The 21,783-nt window shown below is 51.5% G+C and overlaps 9 protein-coding genes across 9 annotated transcripts; 2 read left to right on the top strand and 7 right to left on the bottom strand.

The window, feature by feature from the left end:
* Nucleotides 1-94: 94 nt before the first annotated feature.
* On the bottom strand, nt 95-895 carry CGGC5_v011725 (uncharacterized protein; the record flags this gene model as incomplete). Its single annotated transcript, XM_032023655.1, has 1 exon — nt 95-895. One exon carries the CDS (start codon nt 893-895, stop codon nt 95-97), a length of 801 nt encoding a protein of 266 aa, XP_031879577.1.
* Nucleotides 896-1,525: 630 nt separating this feature from the next.
* CGGC5_v011724 (uncharacterized protein) lies at nt 1,526-2,341 on the bottom strand (the record flags this gene model as incomplete). The annotated part of the gene is made up of 2 exons (XM_032023656.1): nt 1,526-1,607; nt 1,656-2,341. 2 exons carry the CDS (start codon nt 2,339-2,341, stop codon nt 1,526-1,528), a joined length of 768 nt encoding a protein of 255 aa, XP_031879576.1.
* Nucleotides 2,342-3,357: 1,016 nt separating this feature from the next.
* CGGC5_v011723 (uncharacterized protein) lies at nt 3,358-3,723 on the bottom strand (the record flags this gene model as incomplete). The annotated part of the gene is made up of 3 exons (XM_066152575.1): nt 3,358-3,366; nt 3,408-3,544; nt 3,621-3,723. 3 exons carry the CDS (start codon nt 3,721-3,723, stop codon nt 3,358-3,360), a joined length of 249 nt encoding a protein of 82 aa, XP_066008066.1.
* Nucleotides 3,724-4,103: 380 nt separating this feature from the next.
* CGGC5_v011722 (uncharacterized protein) lies at nt 4,104-4,490 on the bottom strand (the record flags this gene model as incomplete). Its single annotated transcript, XM_066152574.1, has 2 exons — nt 4,104-4,178; nt 4,230-4,490. The coding sequence occupies 2 exons, from the start codon at nt 4,488-4,490 to the stop codon at nt 4,104-4,106; spliced, it is 336 nt and encodes a 111-aa protein (XP_066008065.1).
* Nucleotides 4,491-5,056: 566 nt separating this feature from the next.
* On the bottom strand, nt 5,057-6,567 carry CGGC5_v011721 (uncharacterized protein; the record flags this gene model as incomplete). Its single annotated transcript, XM_032023657.1, has 2 exons — nt 5,057-6,459; nt 6,531-6,567. 2 exons carry the CDS (start codon nt 6,565-6,567, stop codon nt 5,057-5,059), a joined length of 1,440 nt encoding a protein of 479 aa, XP_031879621.1.
* Nucleotides 6,568-8,302: 1,735 nt separating this feature from the next.
* qa-y-2 (Quinate permease) lies at nt 8,303-10,043 on the top strand (the record flags this gene model as incomplete). The annotated part of the gene is made up of 2 exons (XM_066152573.1): nt 8,303-9,261; nt 9,317-10,043. The coding sequence occupies 2 exons, from the start codon at nt 8,303-8,305 to the stop codon at nt 10,041-10,043; spliced, it is 1,686 nt and encodes a 561-aa protein (XP_066008064.1).
* Nucleotides 10,044-11,751: 1,708 nt separating this feature from the next.
* On the top strand, nt 11,752-13,377 carry CGGC5_v011719 (uncharacterized protein; the record flags this gene model as incomplete). Its single annotated transcript, XM_032023659.1, has 1 exon — nt 11,752-13,377. One exon carries the CDS (start codon nt 11,752-11,754, stop codon nt 13,375-13,377), a length of 1,626 nt encoding a protein of 541 aa, XP_031879528.1.
* A 2,605-nt stretch (nt 13,378-15,982) lies between these two features.
* Nucleotides 15,983-16,465, bottom strand: CGGC5_v011718 (uncharacterized protein; the record flags this gene model as incomplete). The annotated part of the gene is made up of 4 exons (XM_032023660.2): nt 15,983-16,096; nt 16,149-16,183; nt 16,252-16,334; nt 16,440-16,465. 4 exons carry the CDS (start codon nt 16,463-16,465, stop codon nt 15,983-15,985), a joined length of 258 nt encoding a protein of 85 aa, XP_031879527.2.
* A 3,164-nt stretch (nt 16,466-19,629) lies between these two features.
* WOR2-0 (White-opaque regulator 2) lies at nt 19,630-21,173 on the bottom strand (the record flags this gene model as incomplete). The annotated part of the gene is made up of 3 exons (XM_032023662.1): nt 19,630-19,780; nt 19,832-20,150; nt 20,231-21,173. 3 exons carry the CDS (start codon nt 21,171-21,173, stop codon nt 19,630-19,632), a joined length of 1,413 nt encoding a protein of 470 aa, XP_031879545.1.
* Nucleotides 21,174-21,783: the final 610 nt, after the last annotated feature.

The raw sequence follows: 21,783 nt of genomic DNA, 5'->3' as shown, positions 1-21,783 counted from the left end.
ACTGTGCGGCTTCTTCATTGAATGGATAAGGAAGATGAATTGCGTTTCAAAGAAAATCGTTGCAGAGGTAGTAAAATCCATGATCAGCATTACGCTACAGTGACCCCTCAGGCCACTTGTACTCGGGCCAGGGGAATTGAGGATTCCATGTGTGCTGAAGAATGATGCTACCCTCAGGAAAGGTCTTCTTGCTGCCGTCTGGTAATTTGACCGAGCGGGCAGGGGAGGGTATGGTCCAGTGTGCAACAATCCCGTTTTCCTTCGCCAGATTTTCATACAATTTTGCAACCTTCTCAGGGCGTGGTCTGAAATTGTCGAGGTGATTGGGATCCGTAGACTCTTCGAATTCACCAGGTTCTGCAGTAAACCATAGCTGCTGATGACTTTGCTGTTCTTCCATGTCCATCCCGCCACAGTTGCTGATGGTACTTTGCTCGTAGTCTCCTGTGAGTGGCATCTCCACTCCACAATTATTCAAGTCCTCCATGATGTCTATGTTGGCAATTTCGTAGTTGACCCAAGTAAGTGGCAGGCATTCTGCTTTAACGAGTATCTTGACGAGGACGTTGACGCTTTCGGCCTCGTCGGAGTCGACTTGGTCTTGCGTCGCAAATGAGTCAACATACCAAACTGCAACATCCGAGGCGACATGACTGTCTATGATGACGAATCCATCTGTTCGACCAGCCGCATCTTCAGCACACCGTATCTCGGCATGTGACTTGTTGTGGTATGAAGGATCATCTTTGATCACCATCTCGAGGATGGGGCTGAATCTTGAGCATGCACCTAACTCGAATGCCTTCTTGAGCTTTGCCAGTGCATCTTCGGGCAGGCTGGTCGTGACGTAAGCATTGAGCTTGGGGACGTTCGTTGGCGGCGAGATATAAACCATGGTTGAACTTGGAAATAGAATGATGCTGGGATGGACGATACGAGGAGAGGGCGTCGTAATCGGAGGTGGCTAATGGTCTTATATATCTTGGCAGCGCGAGCGGTTCAGATGGTTTTGACTTTGGAAGGATTCAGAGCTAGTGGGCCGTGATGCCGTTGGATGAGAGTTCAGTGCCTGAGTGTTACGTCACAAAGGATCGACGTAGGCCTGGCCAATCTAAAAAAGGGCGGCTTCATGAGACAATCTGTCTTATTCAGCACCCCAGGCAATGTCTGGCGGCCTGCTGCCTGCAGACAAGCGCTAATCAAAGGGAGGCGTTCCTGAAAAATGCCCACCTAGGTTTCATCCGGTTAGTAAGAGCTATGTATCGTTTGGACTGGTAATACCAACCCCGCATATCAATGATTGAGTGTTCACTTGTGATTCGACTTTCCCAGCAGCTGTATGGGTGCCAGGAAGACTTGGAGGAACGACGATGGTATGTCGTGATTGATGCTGGCCTTGAACTGCAAATGCATCTGCATCCAGCGAACTCATTCTCACAGGCCTCGAACTCTCTCTTATGCTTAGTCACAAATCTCCATGGGCCAAAAATGGATATTGAAGATAAGGGAGATGAAGTGGTAAACCTCATCGTGGTATTCCAACCTGGCGTTTGAAGTCTTCAAGCCACTCCATGTTATCGGCTGCAGTTTGGTTCCAAGGGTCGTCACTGGCGCAGCTTAATAGGCTTTCTGTGTCAAATGAAGGGGGAACTTACTCGTCAAACAGCAGAAAACGAGCCTGATGACGAATTTCTTCGTCTGATGGGACATGATGGGTGGGGTTGTTTGGGGACATCGTCGATGCCGCCCATCGCTTGAGCTCCATAGATAACCATCGGTGTGAGTTGCAGTCGTTTAGTACGAAGGCTCCCGACTTAAGCCAACCGGGTCTGCGGAGACTTCCTGATGTTTTAGGAGCAGTTTCAGGCAACTTTTGGTATTGGCGAGAAGAGGCATCTGCTAGTTGGAGCTCGGATGCCGTTCCCTTTTCCGAATTCTCCATTTCTAGCACATGAGGGTACTGAATGTCGTCCATCTCAAAGAGAAACGCATCAGATCTAGATTTGGGGCGCAAAAACAACCCTTCATCATGAGTGTCTGGTTGCAGACCCAGCGTGTCATTCTCGTTCATGGGAAAGTTAGACCTGGAAGCGTGAATCATGCTCAGATCCAGTGGCCCCAAAAGATCATCTGGGGATTTGCTGGAATCTGCCCTGCCTTGTAATTTCTGCTCGGTGTTGGACAGGAGGCGGGTGCGCTTCTTGAATCCATAGAGCCATGTTGTAGAGCTGGTAATCAGCTTGGTCAGCCAATTGGCGACAAAGTCGGGAGACCCAGCTGTGAGTGCCTCCTCCATGCGTGAAACAATTCTACAGGCCTCTGCTTGAAGATCATTGTCCATTGGGACTATAGACTGAGATGCCCAAAGCGTGTGGACGTAATCTCGCAGCTGAAGCTCCAGCGGACACGAATCGAACAGTGTCCTTTTTCCATTGATCCGGAGGACTGAAAGTCTACTTTCCGCCTGTGATCTTATGGATCCAAATTTCGCCTTTGTTGTGATGTCTTCATTTGATTCAATGAGATCTCGTAGCCAGGATGAGGTGTCTGTCCCTTGAACGTTAGGCGAGGTGCACAGAACCTCCGATGCAAATATGACACGGCAAGCTTCCAGTTGAATTTCGGAATTCTTCGGTACCTGTCCGTATTCATCCATATGTCTTTGCATGAAGTACTCCAGCTCCAAGGTCAACAATTCGTACGCACTGCGTGGTGAATTAGGAGGGACTAAGGTGGCATTGAATGGGAATGGCGTGTGACGCTCGTGATCAATGATATCTTTTGGCTCGGTTAGACATGTACCAGGTTACTATGAGATCCCGAGACTCACACGGGGGCATAAAGTGTTCAACAGTCTCCATCACCGATGGTTCAAACCCCCAATCACCAGTCCAGGATGCCATTGTTTTCCCCGACTTGAAGTGGTCCGCTAGATGATCAACGCGATCTTCCCAGGTCGGAAGCAACTGCTCGCAAAAGCCGCAACGCGAGCGAATCTCCGGGGTAGCAGTCTTCCAACCTTCTATGACCCAAACAACGCCTGGTGCATCATGAACAAGGCGTAAATGCTGTTTCAGATGGTCCTTACGGTTAAAGACTCTTCCGTGACAGGCCGTGTAGTTGTGAAGGTTGAGATGTGCCTGATCTGGATTGGCTCTCTCGCAGAAAACGCAAGCCTGAGCACCAGTGCTGGGATTGACGCTTGTCGGGCCATTGGGAGCACAAGCCCATCTATCCAGTGGTATGTGGAGCGACTTCTCGTGTCTCTTCCATTCGTACTTGGCGCGAAACGTTTCTGTACAAAATGTGCACTGGAAAGGGCCTCGGTTTTGCACAAGAGGCGTGCTGTGCCCTCCTTTACGCGTTCTGGGTCGTCCTCGTTTCTTGAAAGAGGGCGGCAAACTTACAGATTTAAGTGAACCACGAGAACTTGCAGATGCCTTGGAGCCCTCTCTGGAAGATACGACACTACTTGCTGAACTTTCGTCCATGAAATATGATGGATCTGATCTAGCCTTTGGAAAGATTGCATTGATTGGGTCACCTAAAAACGTTTCAGCCATGTGTACTGCGTAGGATGAATGCCCTACTCTACGTAGGGCGGTTGTAACGGAGCTCACCTGAGGCTGACGGATTACCAGAGGCTATTGCGCGAGCGATGTCATCAACTGCTGCGGGCTCATCCTCGGGAGGCGAGTCAACCCATCTCTCCATAGGATCCATGTCAAGATAATGGCTCTCCATGCGTGTCCGATTCGGAATTGGAGTTCCTGGGCGCCTTGGTACATGGGCGCCTGACTCATCTGACCAAGGAGAACGTGCAGGAGTAGTATTTGCGAGTGACTTCTGGCGTCTTCGGGCATTGGCAAGCCAGTTTGATATCTGAGTTTTGGAAAGTCCAGTCGACAACTGAAGACTCTGCCTATCAGCTTGACTAGGATACGGGTAGTGACTGTGGGTATTAAGCCACTGTTTTAGAAGACGAGCGGTGTCTCTGGAAAATCGCGTTCCTATCTTGGGTGGAACGGCACTGTTGGATGGCGCAGCCATATCCGAAATGGAGCTTGTGCTTCTACCAGATCCTGGTATTGTTGCGCGCCGTGTCAAAGAAACTGATTGTTGTGAGGATAGTGTGATGGCAACTTGGTCATCAAAGTTTCGAGAGACTTGAGCGGCCTCTGGCTACACAGTATGAGTCAGTGGAGATGCGCAAGAAGTGGAGGACTTACTTGGACCGGATGACTAGGTGTTTGTTGCTGGCCGAGATCCACTTCGAGGACGTCGAAACTTTCGATAGGAAACATTAAATTCGGCGAATCAGATGAGGCATACGAAAAACCGGGCTCGTCGGCAACCGGTAAGACTGGGCAAGCAGGACGGTGTTGATTGTCGCTTGTCGCATCGCGAGTATCGGCCTGCGTAGGACACTGAGACTGTGACCAGGGTTGCTCCTCGCGTGGTGTTGGTGGCTCATTCTCGTTGGCTGCCATTGTGTGGCCTAAGGGTAAAATTGGTTCAGATATCTCCCTCGCGAATACGGGGTCCCAACTGAGAAATTGATACGCTGTAGTATGATAACAAAGTCATGTCCGGAGAAGGACGGAGTCGAAAGCTTGTTCGACGCTTGCGCCAGTCTAGTGACCTGTGACTAAGGCAATGCATGAACTCGTCAATCGCGCCTTTTTGGCGACATGTACACGCCAGGACAGTTTCTGATTGGCTCAGTCTCGCCGGGTTGGAATTATGTCGGCCAAAAAACTTGAAGTATTCTTCAATCTTTAGCTACAAAATATAGGAACTCATCATACTAAACGAATGAAATTAAGGAGATACCGGACGCATGAGGTCTTTTCAAACTCCGGACTCTCAGCCTGCGCCAATTGCTCTCTTGCGAGTTTTGAAGATGGACCCCGGTTTCGGATCTGGGCGCAATTGACAGTGTTTGGTGGGTCCTCAACATTGGATGGAGGTTGGGCCAAGCATCTCGTCAGGAGAGTCATCGTCACGGCCAACTGAGGAGTGCTTCTTCGCTGAGAAGAAGTTTTTTGAGTGTTAATCAGCACTGCATGTGCTCGATTGCTTCGAAGTCGGCTTGAATGGACGTGCAGATCGTGTCTACCACGGCGTCCTCTTCGACCTCGGGAACACCCAATGCACCAGTTGGCCAGGTCACTGTGTACACCAAAGGCCCTTGCTTTACGCTAGATATGTTGAAGCATATCGGGGCACTCGACACATGACCCGGCTGAGAAAAGACAACGTGCGTGATTGTAGCTTTCTTCTCACCGTCGCGAGTCGCACCTTCGAAGGCGCCGACATTGCTCACTTCGTGGGAGCAATCGCGGCGCTGGCCGAGTTTAGACAGAAGCCACTTCCTGACACTGGGCAGATACCTGAGAAGACCGATAGGTTGGTCTTGTAAGGTGGCGGCGGTCTCGGCGAAAGCCTTGGTGCTCGAACTGGCTGCCAACCATTCCGCATCGGAAAGTGGACCAGCCGAGGTCAGTTTCGGGTGAACCAAGTATGTGGCCGAAACAAATTCTCCCATCTCGTCGCTGGGGACTCCTACAGACTTGCGCATGTTGACGGCCGTCTGAGACACAAAGTTGGTGACATTGACTTCGCCGAAAGCTTTGCTCATCCCTCGGCCAATGAACTGGTGTAGTAGTCCCATCAATTTGGCATCATGTGTTTTCGCCTGGCAGAGTGCTCTGTCTACCAGAGAGGATTCAACGAGCCTCAAAGCAATCTTGGTCCTAGACTTGTCGCCGTTGAAAGCCGCTGGAGACCCAGTCCAGGTGCCTTCATCTAGAGTAGAGGCCTGCGCTTGGAGGCCCAACAAGTCTGATATGAACTTAGGGAAGAACACAGCAACCAAAGGGCCCAAGAGAAATGACCAAGATATCGGAAGGCGTTGAGGCGTGTCAAAAGGGAGCCCTAGAGCAACTTGTGGTGGCTTGACAGTTGACGGGGCATCGGAGGCTAAGTCTGGAGACCTGATCGCTTCGAGTAGAGATCGATGTAGAGAAATTCCTGAAAGTCCATCGCCAATCATGTGTGACCAAGCAAACGCGATGAAAGTCTCCAAGTTGGAGAGAGGCAATATGATGATTCTCCAAGGAGGGATGGCGTGATTGAAAGGACGGTCTAGGTTGGAGCGCTGCAATTCCTCTATTGCGTTCCACCGTTCGAGCTTCGTTGAGACGGGCAGTTCTTTGAATTCGATGTGGTCATTCAGGTTGACCATGTGTACTCGCTGGTAAAAGGATTTATCGGTGTGCCTGTCTCCCACAGTGACGCCCAGAAATGGATGCTGTTCGATACACCGTGCCAGGGGCCCGAATAGCGATTGGGATGACCTGATAGCAGGCCCGTTGCCACGCTCGTAGATGGCGCCTATAATGACTGCATGGTAGAACCCAAGGTCCTCTCTGCTGATCGTCCGCTGTTCGTTTGGACCTTTCATTGGCACGTGAGCTGATATGATCTTTGATTCCTTGCTGTGATGCGAAACTGCAGAGAGTACTTACTCGCATATCTCAGGAACACTCCGTCAACCTCCATCATGTCGAACCTGTCGATTGGCCCGCAGTTACAACCTTCCAATAAAGTTGAGTATGTGCATAGAAAAATCGACAATTGGTCTGATTTATTTCCAATGCTCCTTTGCTTACTGTTGTACGAATCAGGTTAGGCGGATGTCTCGGACAGTAGGAGGAGGTTGGGAGGCCACCCACAGCTCCACTATCGACGGATCGATTAGGCAGCACGAAGCGCGACAAATTTCAGCTGCACAAGTATCAATTCCGATCCACCAGGGTCAAAGATTCTAGGAACACTGCATTGCTGGTCAGCCTTCTGGGTTGTTGACCAGCCATCCAATTCCCTGAAAGAAGAAACAGTAGGTGCAATGTTCAGAAATCCTAACGTGCGAACAGCATATTGCTAGATTTGATGATTCCACTCTTTGAACCTTGACGAACGAGTTCGTCAGACGTTGTCCGAACAAATGACGTTCCCATGGTGATAAAGATAGTGCAGCATACGTGCTAGACGGATCTCTTTCGCATGGTCGACCTGTAGCATGTCAATGAGCTTTGGAATGAACAACTTGTAATCTGAATAAAAGTCATTGCCTCAACCAGTGCGGGTAATTTTAAAGGCAGGCCTTCGGTAGATCATGGGAACTTCCAAGTCTCCTCAAACAGCAAATAACGTGTTGTCTTACGGAGTCTGCCATAGATAAATCAGAATACGGAGCAGTCTGTCGACGAAAGCAGCGAATCAAAAACTTCTTCAATTCGTAGACCCATCGCGAAAGGTCATATGGGAGTACCCCCATCATTAGCTGGCCAAGAGCTATCAGTTCACTCTTAGGCAAGAGTGCCGCTCGGCAGGGTAACAGTTGATGACTGGAGCCATCTCTTTATACTTTTCGTCGGTCTTGGTAACTGTGGCATAGATGTCTCCATTTTGAAAGTGTAAGCAGGTTGCCGCATTTGTGACTCCATGTCTTCCCACTTGCCTCGGTTGAAAGCCGACAACGGGCTCCCTGGTACCGGGCCAAAGCCGACTGATGGTCTTCCGTGACCAAGGATCGAAACAAGATAGGGGGGTGACCCAGATATGCACTTTGCCAAGATTGCGAGCTTCCGCCGTCCAATCCATGCGTTCGCGGAGAAGTAATGGGGACTCAAGCACCTCTGGGGAAGCTCACTGGTCCCGGGGTCCCCAGAAATTTACTAGGACTTTGTGGATATGTCCCATACATCGGACGAGGCCCCATCCGCTCATAGACATTAGTTGCGAACGTATGGCAGATGCATCCAGTCACACGACAGGCGGACTCGCGGCAAAGTCTACTTCATTGAGGCCACAGCGATTGTATTTTCTTGGTACCATGCCTTAAGGACGTGTTCCCTGGAGGAATCTCTCATCATCAGCGTCTCTGAGACGAGTCATGGAATGATGCCATTACGAATAGCGCCCTTCGCCAATGCGTTCAGTGTCCAAAGTGTGGCTCCTGTATGCCGAAAAGAACATGGATAAGTTTTCTCAACCGATACCCATATTGTCAAGTCGCCACGTGTGTACCTAGCACACTTCATAGTCTGCAAGTGGAGTTGCTGAGGATTGATTTCACTGGAAACTGGAGATCGGACTGACAGCACCAGAGCGAAAAGCATTAATACCGCCCTCTGTTCCTCCAATTGGTCTCTCCTCACATCCTTTTTGTTCTGTCTTGCTACCGGTACTACTTTCTGGCCAAGTCGACGTTCAGGTCACCAACAGTTCTGCGAAGATGCCTATAATCGACAGGAAGGTCTACGAACAAACCCCCAAAGAGGTGATCTCTTGGAAGATTGTGGCATATTGCACAATACTTTCCTTCACCGGGGCTCTCCATGGTCCGTACGATGGATCTCGTCGTCTCGTCGGAGAACTTACTGACATAATCTTCGTTCTAGGATTCAATACTGCGAATATTTCCGGTGCGCTCGCCATGAAGCCGTTCAAATCACACTTCGACTTCCAAGATATGAACACCGCAGATCTCGCCAACTGGAATGGATGGATAACCTCTGTGCTAATTCTCGGATCGTGTCTCGGGTCGTTGACCTGCGCCCCATTCATCGAGAGACTCGGACGTCGATTCTCCCTGGTTATCTTTACAATCCTGTTCGTGGCCTCAGCAGTTCTCATGACTGCGAATCCTGGTGGATCCGGCGGACGGATTGAGTTCATTGTCGGGAGGGCTCTGTCAGGCTATGGGTCCGGTGCCGCCAGTGTCGTCGGCCCCGGGTACATTGCAGAGATCGCTCCTCAGAGCATTCGTGGTGGCTTGACTGCATTATATAACGCCAACACCATGCTTTCGGTTGGTCTTGCATATTGGATCAACTTTGGCTCCTTGCAACACATCAGCAGTACGCAAAATGCTCAGTGGCAGATGCCTATGGCTGTTCAAGCCCTTCCCGGAGTCATCCTTCTGATTGGCCTCCTTTTCATGCCTGAGTCTCCAAGGTGGCTCCTGAATCATGGAAAGGTCGAAAAGGCGCAAAGCGTACTCGAAACTCTCAGATCTCTTCCCCGCGACCACCCCTTTGTGCGCCAAGAATTTGATCAGATCCAACGGGGACTGGAAGATCAACCAGTTGCGCCGGGCCTCAAGGGTTTGTTTCAGGGAATATGTTCCGAAAATATCCGAAAACGCCTCTTCATGGTCATGTTTATCCAAGTTGGCTTTCAATTCAGTGGCGGGTAAGTCCCCTTAGTCGAGGGAGCCTTTGTGAAACAAGCATCTAAAACCCACTAGAAACATTATTACCTACTACAACACATCGATTCTGTCATCTATCGGGCTTACGGCGCCTTCTGTCAACTATCTCTTCTCGGGAATCTACGGACTCGTCAAGTTCATCGCAGTGCTTCTTTACTGCCTGTTCTTCATCGACCGTTTCGGACGACGTATGGGACTTTTCATTGGTTCCGGTCTTATCATTGGGTCTCTGACGTACATCACCGTCTATCTGGCTGTTGCCAACCCATCAGGAGCCAATGGTACTGGTCCGGCTGGATGGGTAGCAGTCGTATGCATCTACATCTTTGCCCTTGGGTATGCGATCAGCTGGGGAACTATTCCGTGGATCATCAACGCCGAAGTCTTTCCCACGAAGGTCCGTGGTAGTTGCATGGCAATCTGCATTACCTGGCAATATCTTGTCAACTTCGCGCTCTCACGCGCGCAGCCTAACATGGTGATTGCCATGCACTCATGGGGCCCGTTCCTTCTGTTCACCTTATTCACCACCATTTCCACGACATACTGCTATTTTGCATACCCAGAGACGAAGGGAATGTCCATGGAGAAAATGGATCAACTTTTCCAGATGCCCTGGTACAAGGTCGGAAAGTCGAGTCTTGCCATTGTCAACTCTCAGAATGCCCAGTCCGGCGGGTCGGATGAAGAGAAGGTAATGGTTGTAACGGCGGAAGATGCACACGAGCATGAGCACAGCGTGAAGCAGACACGAAAGGATTAATGATCATAAACAGCCTGATAAGATCATACATGTACAATAGATAATGCGCTCCTGCAGCTGCTGTATCGATATGGCCATAAGGCTCTCCCATAGTCCATTACTGAACCACCCACATCTTCCTTCGAACTTCAGTCTCGTCCCATTGCATACTTAGGTATTCTCATTGATTAGAGATAAAACGTCTCCCGCTTGTTTTTCGTAGTCATGGTGTAAGAGAGCCGTTGAATGGATCCAATTGACTAGACACTCGTCTAGGTTCCTATTTGATCGGGCGAAAGCCGATGGCCACCCACCGGTAAATTTTCGAGGCAGTTCAACAACTCGGCTTTAATCCGACGACGAGTCAACAATACTGATGCACAGTCCTTTCATGAGCAGAACCTTCGTTCCATTGTCTGCAGGCATTGAATTGTACTCCATCAATTGAATCAAAGACAGGAGACAATCACGACTGGCTGGTATGACTACAGTCCTCATTATTAGCCGTGTGGTATCAGGCGTTCAAATCATGAAGTCAGTGGCATTGCCCTGAAGCTATTTTGAATGTTGAATTTTCTCTGGTTGATGAAACGCAGCTTGGATATAAGCCCGAAGCTGGGTTGAAGTACATTTCAGTAAACCGTATTGTCGCATTTCCTGATCTGCCCCACTCAATGGCCAGCGCAAAGGCTTTAATACACATGGCAAGCGTACTCCCGCATTTCGATATTCGAAACTAGGAAACTCATGACCTTTTCAAGAGCGCTACTCAATTTCAGCAGGCAGATTCCGGGTGAAACGCGCCGTGGATTCGGAAGGAAATGGTTCGCTGACTTACCAAACATACACTCTGTTTCTCCATGCTTGTTATGGTGAAAGGTTCCATGTATTGGTGTTTCAACCGACTTCAGGACAAAACATGGAGGTCTCATCAAGGCCCCATTTTAATGCTTAGAAACGCAAAAGGTACGGGCTGAGGCAGAATAAACACAAAGGCTCTGAGACAATCCATTGTTGTGAGTGAATAGAGAACCTGAGAAGTAAAGGGCCTCATACAAGGAGAGAACTGACGGTCTGCTAGCACCTATGAAGGACCTGGCACAAACATGCCTGGCACTCGAATCTGTCTTCTGTGAATAGCTGAAAACAAGTTAATACCATGTCTCGGAACGTCAACGCTTCAAAGTAGACAGTTGATGAATTATGGGCGTTCTTATGATTTGGGCCTGATGAGCCTAACCAGTATGACATTACTAGAGGTCGTAGAGAATTCAACTGTGAGAAGCCACGAGCAGTCTTTTCCTTACATTGGATTAGAAGGCAACCCTTCGTTGTCTAGGATGGATGAAAATAAAAACGCGCTTTCGTTTAGTCTTTCTTTGCATACATGCTAAAGTCTTTGTTGATTTTCTTTTTGTGACCAGACCACAATGTGCTTAAGGGTATCAGACAAAGTTCCATTTCTGACTTGGAATCCTTTCTACTCATACCTTGTGTTCAAGACATGCTATCATACTTCATTCAGAGCACCAGAGAAAGACCATGGCTTCGTTTACGATGCATCTGTTTCTGTACATAAGTTCCCATCCACCCTCGAGGAGGCCTTCATTTCAAAGCTGTCGTAATAAGATCAAATCTGTGCTGATTACCTGTATTTTGTGTTGCAGCGCTCGCTGTTGTCTTCCCATTCCCATTCAACATTACTCAAACGCAAATCTTTCAAGAAGAGATGGAGCTGAGATCAAGACCAAAGCCTCTTCAGCCCGAACCTGAGCCCAAACGACAATCCGGGTCAACCTGCCTCTGTGGTCAGTCTATCAACGTAGCACCAAATAAAGTCCGACGACATTATGGAGTTGTGCATTGCTATTGTTACGACTGCAAAGGCGTCTTCGTCAAGAGTACTCACACAAGGGCCAACCCAACCCATCGCGTTGGAACATACGAGGAATTTCCTCCTGCCGACAAACGCCGTCCTCCACTGGACAACAACCTTGCATCCCCGCATGTTTCAGAGGACATCGGAGGTAAGGTCAGTGGTCGACCAGTAACCCGCTTGCAACGTTTGCAACAAGCTCAAAATACGGAGAATCATGATCATCCAAGCCGCCCTCGTTTGTTCACTCTTTGGGTTCTGATCGGAGACACTGACGATGCGGGCGACGTGGTTCACAAATACAAGCCGGAGAACGTTTCGTTCTGTGATGTCAGCCTCTATCTAGAGCCTGCCTCGGTTCAGCACGAACCCTGGGTTCCGGCTGCGAGTAAGTGGAAACAGTTGCAGAAGAGATTCCCGGGATTCCTCAAGTCATCAAGCGGGCTTGTGCAGGTCCATCAGTCACTCTTGACTAGCGTGATTGCAACAGCTTCCGATGGGAATGAAGTGAAAGGTGCCATACGAACTTGGGAGCAGGTCGAATCTCATCTGCAGGCCAGAGATCTTCACTCACACTTTGACCTCGACCCCCACAGAGATCGTCTGGTGTTGGCTCTTATGGAAACTGGATTTCCCGTCAAGTCAACCATCCAATCACAATACGACTGCATCGAGGACTATCTTCAAGTCATCGGTTCCGCTTACAACTCGCACACGATCGCATATCCGAGCAGGGAGGAGAGGAACGCAGCAGAGTACAAGCTGCAGGACATCCGCGCCCTGGATGAGATTGCCGAGGCCCGGGGCATGTGGAGGCCCACCACATGCTATGGTTTTGGAGACTGTGCTATGGCCAATGAGAAAGACATCTTGAAGCGCTCTTGGAGTTCCTCTTCTCTCCATGCAACAACTGACGGAGGACACGCTTCAAAGCTCACTTGTACCCGATCTAAGCGCCGAAAGGTCGACAAGAAAGCCGCAATCAACGCCGAAGAAGATGGCGAGGGTGTTTGGTTTCACCAGGAGTATGTGGAGATGTTGGCCGAAAGAGAACTCCGTGTATTCATCGCCACACGACCTGATCCCCATGGCACCAGAGGACTGCGAGGAGAAGTGGTGCGCGTGTGCTGCACCAGGCCCGACCCCAAGGAGGGCGGCATGCATGCCACTGAGGCCATAGACAACACGTACGAGAGGCTTGGCACAACGAAATATGCGGTTCACGAGCTCGCCCTCGATGTCTTCGAAGCTCTCAGAAATCCAGAATACGGATGGAAAAGTCGCTTCGAGACACTTGAAGTGGGCTGTCGACTTGATATCTCGGCTAAGCATGTTGGTGGTCCATTATTTGTGAACGAGATTACCAGATGGAACGGGTCTCATTACTTCTCTAATTACTGTACTGGCGATCCTCATGCTCTGATATGCAGCACTTACGCCACTGCATGGAAGCGTTATGTTGAGACACTCGCTGGATGATTGAGGGAGACTGAATTGTTGAGGGATTTTCTGCTACAGACCCTGATCCATTGATGGTGGGAAGTGGCGGATTCTTGCGATTGGTTTCCTTAAGATTTAGATGATCGATCATTGTTATGTGTATTAGTTCATTTTGACCGATGTCACGATATTTGGAAAAGATCAAACCAATGCTCATTATCGGTTGTGAATTGGGGCATGCATTGCAAGGCGACAAAAGTAAAGCCCAGCATGATGGTGTACATACGGTCGACTAAGTTCTAACCACTATTCACAGTGTCAGGCCCACAGATAGACAATATTACTCCAAGATATCGTTGATGAAGTTATTTCAAGCGGCCTGCAGGACTTTGTGAACACTTTGGCTGAATTTGTTGTTGAATGTGATGCTCACACACACCTTGAGTGTGGTTGCCTGTACGCTACCAATCAATCAACCGCAGCAAGCGATGTTGGAGCTAGTGAACCGCTCGTAGTTGCAACCCTCGCACACACAGGCGTTGGCCTCAATGGCACAGTGGCCACGGCCACAATCAGGGCTCCAGCCAAAGCCGGTCTCCCAGCAGTCAGTTTTGCGCAGCAGCCATGGTTGCAATGGCGCTGAGAATGACGGTGATCGAGAACTTCATTGTCGAATGTACTGATGCAGGCAGATTTTGAAGGATTTGTGCTTTTGGACCAGAAATGAATGAGAGGGTAGTGACTGATTTGCGCGGATTGAAGAACGAAGAACCTAGAGATCAAGAAAGGGGATAGGTGGTGTTTAAATACTTATTATGATATCTACAAGAGCGCTTCCACGCCACCACAGACGGTTGTCGCCGGAGGCACACATGCGTGTCATGTCGTTCCACAGCTGAGATTCGTTACATTTAGTGCCAAGATGTTCGTTGTCTGGAGCTCATACCTCCTCCGCAGCTCAATATCCCTGCTACTGAATGATGGGGCTTCATACAAGTGTGAGTCTGGAAATCCTTGATGACCCGGATTGATCACATCGGCCAATACACCAGGATTTAACGGCATATTATGCTGTTTTCGGCTGATGCGCCGTTAGGGATACTATACCAGCTGCGATGCAACCCACATACACTTCGGGCCTTTCAACCTTAAAAGAATTGCCCAGCCTTGTCCCGGGATGTTCGTGGAGATCAGCTGGAGCGATGATCGGACGGCATCGGATCATGACCCAGTCGAGCAAAGAAGGCAAATGGCAATTGATTGATGGACTATCAATCAGTGTGGGACCCCTTGTCAATTGACCGGCGGCGGAAGCAGTCTGGATCCGTATTACTAGCTGAGTCGTCCAACTTTGGGTGTTGTTGATGGTGTTAATGAACATAGAAGTACATACCAAGACCGAAACTCCGCTTCAGCACCCAGCGTCACCAAGGGTAGCTCTTGGTTTCTAAGCAGAGACCAAAAGAGTCAAATGGGCACTCCTGGCCATGCAGCATCATGCTTGCCGCCTGATCAAGGTTGTCGAAGGCCTTGTTAGTCACAGTGGTCGCATGCGGAGTAGCCCTTGACGGCCGCTGTGGGAGATCTCCGGGGCCCACCCGGAGTAGTCCTCGGAAATCGTCAGCCAAGCCTTTTCGCGGAGCTCCATAACACAGCGCTCGGTGGATAGTCCGGAGACTTGACCACTGAGGAATCACATCCGAAATAGGTACCTTTTCCGGAACCCCCGGATCCGCAGGAGTTGGTGCTATTTCGGACACAACTCGGCTGTGGCGCAGAATCAAGGTAAGCCACAGGGTTTCTGTAATACTGATGGGCTACGTCCAAGTATTTAAAGTTAACTTTGTCTGGAGAACCTTCAAGGGCATGGTTGAATGGATGTTCGTCAACCCGCACAGAATGTGCCTCCAAACTTCCTCCCCGCCCTATCACAAACTCGTGATTAGCATTTACTTCAACTAGCAGCTTTCACGGTGGTCACTACCGTAAAAGCTTTACTTCTGGGTATTAGTACCACAGGCAGGTACCTGCGGGACTATTGTCGCCGGTAATCGTTGAGAGTCTTTGACTCGCCAAGAGCATGATGTAGAATAGAATGTCCTGCATCGCACTACGAGGGCTCACTTATTTTGTTTTCTAGCTGCTTGAGAAGCCGTTGGAAAGAGCAATTGACGGATATCTGTCCCTCATCGGTGTACTTCTGATGGTTACTTCGGATCTCGGGATGGGAAAGGGGCTTGATATCTACGTCCGTTTCGACAGACATTCCTCTATTCCGGAGCTCGAACCTGACCCCCACATGTAAGACTGATTTTTAATGTTGTGAATGATTGGTGTTGTGTAATTGGAAAGTCTCAAAAAAGTCGCCCTATGTACAAGAAGGTGAAATGGGAATCAGACAACTGATGCAGCTGCCAATCCCTCTTTGGGTATGTGCATCATAACAGCCTCCGCGAAATCTCTACCCCTTTCTGGTCCCTAAAAGAACCCAGCATCGTCTCAGTTCTCAGAGCCCCCGCCATAAATGCGTAACATTCGTCTCTCTTCGCAACATCTCTGCCAAAGGTCTGCGCAACAGTCAAGGCATCATCTTGTGTTCAACCACCACCCCTATTCTTCAAACTTCCACCTCTTCAGTCGCGATTTATCGGCTGCCCCTCATCTTTGCAGGCTTGTACATGCGAGGCTGAGGGGTCTTGCCGCTGTTGGGGCAGGCGTCTCCGTGTCGGTAGATGATGACGGGCTTGCCGTCCGAGTCCTGGGTCTCGTACTTGGGGCAGTTGCACTGAGGAGCGTCGGCCATTTTGAACGGTTTGGAAGAGTGTGTGGTAGTGGTTATTTGATACTGTGTAGGCTAAATGTCAGCGTTCGTAACTTCTCAAAGGGCTTGAAGAATCCAGTTGTCTATCTTACTTGCAGGTACAGTGGTTGAAACCCGTGTCAGAGGTGGTAGGCAGAAGCAGGAAAAGGGGCAGTTGTGGCGGTAGGATTTCAAGCTAGACTGGGATGTCGTGTGTGTCTGGTAGTCGATTCAAAGGCAGGAGTGAGTCTTAATGATTCTGAAGGAGTTGAGAGCTTGATTTGTCTTTCGGAAATCCTACATCTCAACCACGACGAACAGACACATCTTGTAATCGAATCCATCAACTGAGGCGCAGAACAGATCCAACAGCAAACCCAACGTCGAGAAGAAGAAAATCTTTGTGACTCCTAGCTTTGGGCCTGGTGTTGTCCTCCAACGGGTAAGGCTACGACAAGGCATCTCAGGGACCCCCAGCGTGCGGCGAGGCAGATGAGCCAATTCCAAAGTAGAGCACGATTGGCAGTGCAAATCCAGTTGGGGGGAGGAGAGACGGGAGATTTCGAGAAGGGGCGTGGACTTCATTCGCTGCCTCGTGGAAGCAAGGGAGGGTGTGGTTTGTCCCAATCGTTGGAAGCAGATGGGAGGGGGGGCCGGCACCTTCATTCCAAATCGCCGGGCCACCACTGACGACAGCAGGATTTGCAAATGGGCTGTGGGTAACATACCCGGTGACGTTCATTTCACTTCCAACAGTTTGCGAGCCTCCCAACGGGCACAGCAACACGGGGTCACGGGGGCACAGAGGGACAAAATGTGTGTGTGTGTGTGTCCAGGTTGGTGGCGCGGGCGTTGGGCAACTTGGCGAACACCACAAGCGGAAAGCTGAGGACTCATGGAGTCAGGTCCAGGGTTCCGGGTTCTATTGAACAATGGAGAACAACTGCTTGTTTGGCGAATCAGAGTTTGGAGCCGGGCTGTTGGTTTCTCGAACAAAGCCGGCACCAACGGGGGTTGGTCTCTGAAACTGGCCGCATTGTTGGTTGGTCACTGCAGCAGCTTTTGCAAAGTGGAAAGCCCAATGACGCCAGTGGTGTCCAGAGAAACCGTCATAACCGGCGCAGCAACGGGCCGGAACCTGCTTCGCCCCTTGCGAGATCAAGACAAAGAGTTGAGAAAAAGGCCTTGACATATTGTCTCCCTACGTTGGAAACAATGCAATTTGTCGTTGTCCAGGTCGAGGCCCTTTCATTTAGAAAAGCTGCATCCATGGCGGAGTTGTCACAACCTCTGACCTCGCCACATCCCAAATAGAAAAAAAGGAGGATTCCGTTACCAGACTCTCGGGTTCGAAAAAGCAACCAAAACCGCCTGAGAAGCAAACGGCCTCGTGGGAACCAGCTCCTGGCATGTTTGCCAATCTCTCACAGACCCCAGCCTCGCCCAGCAACCCGACTCCTGGATGTTGGAACGCCTTTCAAGAGCAGGACCAACACCGCCAAGCAACAGCCCCCAAACCCATGTCGTCGGTTCCCCTATCAAAACCCGTCGTTGGAACCGGGGGACGTTGAATAGTCCCAAACCCCACAAATCCTCTTCCACTCACCTGCGGCGGTGATGCTCAAACCAATCACACACGCCCCAACAACCAACAAGCAAACACCCAAAAGGGAGCTTGGTGGCCCGATTCTCCCATCTAATTTCCCCTGACGTACTGCCATTGTGCCATTGCAGTGACCAGACACGCCCAACTTTATCACAGCAAACACACCGTTCCCGGCCCGAAAAGCCTCTCCCGCAACGCACCCACCCAATCACGACCCGTGCCCTCCAAAAGCACGCTAACCACCGCAACCGAGATGACGAGCTTCTACTTTGAGTCCCTCTGCACCACCAGTATTTTTCTCAGTTTTATCGACCTTCTTTTCTGAGAGTAGGCTCCAGCGTGACTTTCGTGTCCTCCTCTTCCCACCACCCCCCGCTTCGCCCAGCGCTGCGCCGCGGCCGCCCGGTCTTCGCGCGGGTCGCGACTCCGTCTTCCACCAATCGCCGCCCGCGCCATGCGCCGCCGCTTGTGATGACCGCGGCACAACCAACAGCCGCTTACCCGCGTTTTGTGCGTGTGTGACAATGCAATAGGCTCTCGCTCTGTGCTGCTGCGTCTGCTGGATTGCCAACCATTAGACGTTGAGGCCTTTCGGCCAGTCTTTCGCCACCTGTCTGCGCCCCTTACCCGCTGTCAGCAGCAACGCTCGTTGTTGGCCGTGGTTGCACACAAAAGTACCTCTTGGCTATGACTTCCATCTTTTGGATCACGAGCGCCGAGGTGTGGTTATGAGGTGACAGTCACAAAATGCGGCGTGGACATTTCTGAAGTTATCCAATTGTATTTCCCCAGATGCTATCTTCCACTTCCATTGAACCCCCTCAATGCTACCCTTTGCCATCTCATGACATTGCATGGCAAAAGGGTGATGTGGTCGTATCCACCAGCCTATCTGGAAATTGGCTGATAAGCATGGCGTGCACTCGAATGCGGTTCAAACAAGCGAGGCCATCCGCGCGCCATGCGGCAAGTATGTATGAATGCTTCCAACAAACCATTCGCGTCCTTGCAGTTACCGATGTCATCGACCGCTCTTGAATGCCGATCCTGGCATTACCCGAAGTTTGCTCAAACATGGCAAATTGGGCTTGCCAGCGACTGCAAATAGAATGTGGCGGTGGGACGGCTGAATAAGGCTGATTGTGCAGTTGGGTAGATGTGCGGGGCGAAAGTTCCGGACCCGATTGTCTGCGAAGCAAGAGTCCGACCAAAGCGTGCCGTGGTCCACCGACGTAAGGACACGCCTGTGACAAACATCTGTCGGGTCTATTTGTCGGGCCGCTGGAGAAGAGGTCAATGGTGATGGCAGGGCGGAATCCGAATCCTGCGGCCCCCACGACCCCACAGCCACGGAGCCGCGATCGTCATGTAAGCCCGACCCCGACCCTGAACGACATCGCCTCAGTCCGCGAATAGCAACACGTTTGCTCACCCGCGTCTGCGCATAAATGCAGCTTCGGTTCTCATCCCAAGAAAGCCTTCCTACAATCAACTCCGTGTCCCAAAATAACACTCTCGCAACTGCTCGAGTCGAACAACGCCTCCTGCTGGGCGTTCGGATTGTCCATCGCATGTCCACTAGGTCTGCAGAGCGGCCTATGCGACGGACAATATGGTCGATAAAGTTCGGCTGCTGACCTTGACTTCCTTCATCGAGACTGCCTTCCAGTCATGTTGATACACCGCCGCTGGCAGATTCCGAACGCTTTGTCGCTTCTGCTGACTATGGGGTTCGGCTGCTATTGCTGACCATTTTACAGTGCAAAGACGCCAGGCTGAGTAAACATGCTCGTTGAAACTATCGCCGGCCCGGAGACAGAAGGGCTCCGCCGTTGTCAGAAGCAAGCTTTCGTAAACGGACTGATCCAAAAGGTGCTTTTCGTGTTCACCCCGTGCCTGATTCGGTGCCCGATTCTCTCATGTTCGGCGGGATTGTCGGGCTGAACTTTGGGCGTCGGCCTCGCTTCTTTTGTCTTGGTCGAGGGGGAAGCTGCACACCTGCGGTGGTGGGTTCGTTTGGTGAAGGTTCCCTTGTTCTACAGAGTCAGTCAGCTTCATCAGAGTCAAGCCATGGCGTTGCTGCTCACTCCCTGTCCTTGAAACGCCTCCGCTTGATCATCTGCAAGGCCTCCTTGCGCATCTTGGCCTGGAAGTGCTCGTTGAAGTCGAGAGTGATGAGATCCCACATGCAGTGGCGCTTAGTATGGCGGTAGTGGTCCAGAAGGTAGTAAAGATACTCCTCTTGTTCCTGGCGGCTGGCACTGGCGTTGCCATTAGAGGTACTTGTATTGGAGACCACGGACGGCCCCGGCACGGGACGGTCCGACGGCTGTGTCATTTGGACATGACTCGGCGGCGAGTCGTGGTAGCCCAAACAGTTGATGCCCATGCGCGAGCAATTTAGACCTGTCCGAGCGCGTTAGTATGTACGCCACAATATTTGACAAGCACACCACGTCGAGGGAACTGCAAAACATGGGACCTACACGTTGGGCGACTCTCGTCGCACGGCATCTTGCGGACTTGGCACGTCTTGCAGCCGGGATCGGTCGGCTGAACACGGGGCTGTAGTTGGGGACGGGCAGTCATGACAACATGAGAAGGGTTTGGCCGGGCGACAATCATGGGGTCAGGGCCATCATGTCCGGACAGGATGGGATTGAGAGTTAATGACGAGGGCATCGGGCCCGGAGGCAGAACATGACTCGCAGCGGGATGCGGGACCGGGACGGGCAAGATGGAGACGGAAGCATCGTGCATCATGGGCGGCGTCGGGGGCTGACTCGGGCGTGATGCAGTTCGGCGTGCGGCATCTGTAGCTGCATCGACGTCGTCATCGCACAGGACGTTCTGCAATGCCATGACGGGACACTGGCCGGGCTTGGGGGCGGCGGGACGACATGACGGCCTCTCGGACGCAGTGTGACTTGCGTTGCTGTAGTTGCTGCTGCTGCTTGTGAGGGTTGGATGCGATGGTGTTGGTGATGGCGACGGCGGGAATCTGAGGGCGTCGGGATGGCGGCTGTTGGCGGCAGTTGGCGGTGGAGGTGGCGGTGGAGCCGGGGCCAGACGGCGGTGAGTAGGATGGCGCGGCTCGACGCTGGTGCTGGTGCTGGTGCTGGTGTTGGCGTTGGCGTTGGCGCTGTTGGTGCCGATGCTGGTGCTGCTGTTGGTGCTGTTGGTGTTGGTTGCAGCAGCAGCGTTGTTGGTTCCCGTGTTGTTGGTTGCTCTCCTCACAGACATGAAGGGTGATGATGAGTAAGACGAATAAGGTTCGGATCCGTCGGACGCGGCGTCGTGAAGCACATTGACAGGCGACGCCGTGGCAGAAGAAGCAGCAGTCGGTCGGGAATCCGCAGCGGCGGATGTTGCAACGGCGGCGTCGGGCGATGCAGCGGCGACGATGACGGGAGCAGCGGGCATCCGCATCATGTCTCACTCTGCGGAACAGTCTCCGCAGATATTTGTGTTGGTTTGGAGGACGCAGTCGCAGATGCAGGTGCGGCCCTCAGACTCGTCGGACGGCAGACGGTGCGCGAGACACGACCGACGCTCCCTCTTTTTTTTTTTTCTTCACGCCTCACGCTCCGCGCTTTTCGCTTTTCGCACCCTTCCACGTCCAAAACACGCGCGTGCGCCGGGTGCCGGTGGTGCGGTGCAGTGCAATACAATGCAGCGCGCAGCAGCGCAGCCTCGGTCAGGTTGCCTTTATTCCCGCCCTGCGCGCTGAAGAAAAGCAACTCGGCACGAGTAAGGTAAGGGGCGGCGACGGCGACGGCGACGGCAACGGCAGCGGCGGCGGCGACACAGACAAGGCGGAGCGGAGAAAGGGGGGGGGATAAGGAAGGGAAGGGATGGCGACGGAAGGGATATGACGGGATGATAGGGACGGGAAGGGTTGGGATGAGATGGGATTGGAATGATGGGAGGATCCGATGGGATGACACGTGGAGAGCGTTGGCCGTTGGCTGTTGGTTTGTATCCGTTGTTGGTAGTCGAGTCCAGCCCGGGTTCAGGCGTGTTGGTTCGATCCTCTTTG

This window comes from Colletotrichum fructicola (genome assembly GCF_000319635.2).
Source record: "Colletotrichum fructicola Nara gc5 chromosome Unknown KSG_Nara_v1_contig07, whole genome shotgun sequence".
Taxonomy (NCBI): domain Eukaryota; kingdom Fungi; phylum Ascomycota; class Sordariomycetes; order Glomerellales; family Glomerellaceae; genus Colletotrichum; species Colletotrichum fructicola.
Note: the sequence above shows the minus strand (reverse complement) of the source record. Positions and strands in the feature narration are given on the sequence as shown.